We start from the raw sequence: 3150 nt of genomic DNA on the forward strand, positions 1-3150 counted from the left end.
TATAGAAGTGAAGAAGTTTAAATGCAGAGCACAAATTCCAAGAATGGGTCACCATACTTGGCCACACGTGACTCCACCTCACTTCACCTCTAAAAACAGCAAAATTAAATTTCTTTTATACACTATAAATGAAAAAAAAAATCTACAAATAAAATCACACTGTGACTTATAAAGCCTAAATTTTCTCCCGTCACATTCCTGGCATTTGCAATTATAAATTTAAGTAAACACCATCTCATATTAGTTAACGCTGTGTAAATATTGAAACTTTTACAGATTTTCACATCTCTATCTAATCAGTAACAGGATTAGTGGTCAGAGATAGATGTTTTGAATAATTGCTGTTGCTTAACTTGGCGTCTTTGTTTGAGTACTTTTTTTTTTTTTTCACTAAACTTTACAGAGGTACACAAAAAAATAACAGACTATACACACTAAATAATACAAAAACTAATGCAATTTTGTAGTATGTTATATCAGATATCATATTACGTGACCTACCTTGTAACCATTGGCATTTGCACTGGGGTTCCAGTTTAGACGGATGTTTTTAGGGCCGGTAGCAACAGCTTTGATGTTGGTTGGGGAGTAGAGGCGTCCTCCAGGAGATGTGGCTGACTTATTAACATGTTCCATTTTCTGGAAATCCATTTTCCCATCCCCTAAAATGACAATGCAAATTTTAAGTAACACTCAACATCTGCAGATTAATGGAGGGTTCGGTTTTTCCCATAAAACATGAAATAAAGTAAAATACAATAAATATTTTTGTATTTATAGTTGGTTGCAAACATGAACCCCAAAACTGACTCTAAACCCCGTTTTCTCACCTCTACCATCGATGACATTCACCACTGAGGTTTTCCTCTCTCCAATGACTGCATTGTTGCTTGGGTCAAACAGTTCCAGTTGGAAGGTCTCAGGTATGATGGGAGATGGATACGAACAAGGATCAATGACAACGTTCTTTTCCGTCTCGCCAGGAGCAAATTTGAGAGGACTGGAGAGGTCGAAGCGTGAGGCTTTGTTTGTGCGCCAGTACACACTGCTCGGACCCTCCTGGTTTCGAGTGCGTACCACAGGGATGGAGTAAAGCGGGTCAGATGTATTGTAAGTTTGAGTACTCTTCTTAAACATCACGACACTGGGTTCTATGAGGACATATGAGACATTTCAAATTTAGGTTAAGGAATAACAACACATTATACTTTTAAATCTGTAAGGCTGATATATACCTGGTTTATCTGCGATGGTGATGGTGGTGCGTGGGTAACGGCCCAGTTTAGCACCTTGCCGTGGGTTACTCAGATCCATTACAAACTGTTTGACCTGTTTGTCCTCCAGCAATCCATCTCCCTCCCCAAGCTCCAAGAGTTTCACTGGGACTGTCTTCTGCGTTTCACCTGGTGCATAACTCAAGTCTCCATCAGCTGAGATATAGTCCTACGAAGACAAGAGAAAAATAAGCACACAATCAAACAAATAAAAATGACTTCAGGGTGTCTTTTCCCTGCATATTCATATCTTTTAATATGCATGATATGCATATCCATATCACTTATTTGGCATATTACATCTCTGTTGTGGTCTCATTTTATTAGAGAAAATCTAATCACTTTAATCAAATGTAAATACAGAAATACAGAATTTGTAAAGTGTATTGTACCTTCTTGTCTTTGGCAGTGAGGTCACGGGTGCAGTATGTGACCTGAGTCCGTCCATCCTCTATGATCTCACGACTGATCGGGATGTTCGCCACACCATCCTGACGACTGTAGGTGTATGACGGCTGCAGGAAGGTGAAGATGCTCCTAGCTATATGAGAATAAATAAAAAAAATTAAAGATTTCGCCACTTAATACCCACTTAAATGCAATATCAGAAAATGCTTGTTTTTAAGAATAATCCTAATTTGGCTGAAAAAAATATGCCAATAGGGTAAGAGAAAACATTCTCTGTAAACAAGTTTTGTCAGATTTGTCAGATTATTACCATGTTCCTTAATCACGGTGATGTTGACATGATCTTTGCCAATCTTCGCAATTCCTACTGGAACGTCAACGGCTTGAACAAGCAGCTCTTTCTTTTCATCATCCTCATCTTTGATAAAGAGGGGAACCCGGACATCCACGGACTCCACACCCTCCTGTAACTCCACAGCCCCTGCCGCTTCTACAAGACAGACAAGTACATGGACGCATAAACATTAAACTCACATAACAACCCCAAAACGTTACAACAGGCAACAGACTGCAATCTAAGTGTAGTTAAAAGTCTGTGGGTTGTGCAGGGTGTCTGTACCTCTGTCTGTAGCTACAGTGTAGTAGCCTGGAACCACCTTCAGATCCCGGAAGTTTCCAGCCTGAACCTGTTTATCTGTCAATTTCACAATATCTGGGTAACTGGCACGAGGAGCAGATAAAACCGTGTCTACAATCGTGTTGTTCTGTCTGTGGATGCAAATAAGAATTATTATTGTTTCTCTTCAAGTTTTCAGATTTGTAGTCCCTGTACAAATCAGTAAATCTAACAAAGAAATATCCAGTTCATATTTCACCCCAATGCTGCTTTTATTTGATAAAACAGTAAAACAGCAATATTGCTAAATATTATTACATTTTAAAATAATAGTATTTTAATACATTTTAAAATGTAATTTATTCCTGTGATGGTGAAGCTGAATTTTCAGTATCCATTGTTCCAGTCTTCAATGTCACATGATCCTTACCCCTAATCATTTTAGTATTCTAATAATAAAAAGTTTTGTGAGATTTACCCTAATCAATAAACTCAGACTTAGTGACATACAGTATTTCGTCAATGATCAGTTGTAGCTACTGTACCTCTTTCCAGAATCTCTTTGTGTCCTGAGGGAGTAGAAAAAGAGTAAAACAGTACATTCAGACACGTCAAAATCTGAGACTCATCCAATACTTTAGAAAAAATTGCCGACAAGGCACAGCCAAGCCAATTTTAATGAGTCATTGAGAGCTACTTCTCACCTGAATCGAGTCTTTTGCACTCTCTGTGAGCCAGGGATCTGCAGGAACACGTCATTGAGCTGTTTATGATAAAACAAAGAGACATTAGCAGACATGACGGTTCATGTGGGAGAAGTTGTTTCTTGTTTTTTATTGGGGGGGGGGGGGG

General features: G+C 38.6%; 1 protein-coding gene across 1 annotated transcript in view; it reads right to left on the reverse strand.

The window, feature by feature from the left end:
• The window catches only part of LOC107664990 (integrin beta-4), a 38793-nt gene that overhangs the window by 13449 nt on the left and 22194 nt on the right, over positions 1-3150 (reverse strand). The window contains exons 22-29 of the mRNA XM_016455695.1: positions 3003-3061; positions 2844-2867; positions 2302-2450; positions 1993-2172; positions 1667-1815; positions 1236-1443; positions 831-1151; positions 502-662 (exon numbers count right to left, since the gene is read on the reverse strand). Coding sequence (XP_016311181.1) covers positions 502-662; positions 831-1151; positions 1236-1443; positions 1667-1815; positions 1993-2172; positions 2302-2450; positions 2844-2867; positions 3003-3061 — 1251 coding nt within the window. The remainder of the gene's footprint in view (positions 1-501; positions 663-830; positions 1152-1235; positions 1444-1666; positions 1816-1992; positions 2173-2301; positions 2451-2843; positions 2868-3002; positions 3062-3150) is intronic.

This window comes from Sinocyclocheilus anshuiensis, unplaced genomic scaffold (genome assembly GCF_001515605.1).
Source record: "Sinocyclocheilus anshuiensis isolate Anshui unplaced genomic scaffold, SAMN03320099.WGS_v1.1 scaffold363, whole genome shotgun sequence".
Lineage (NCBI taxonomy): Eukaryota > Metazoa > Chordata > Actinopteri > Cypriniformes > Cyprinidae > Sinocyclocheilus > Sinocyclocheilus anshuiensis.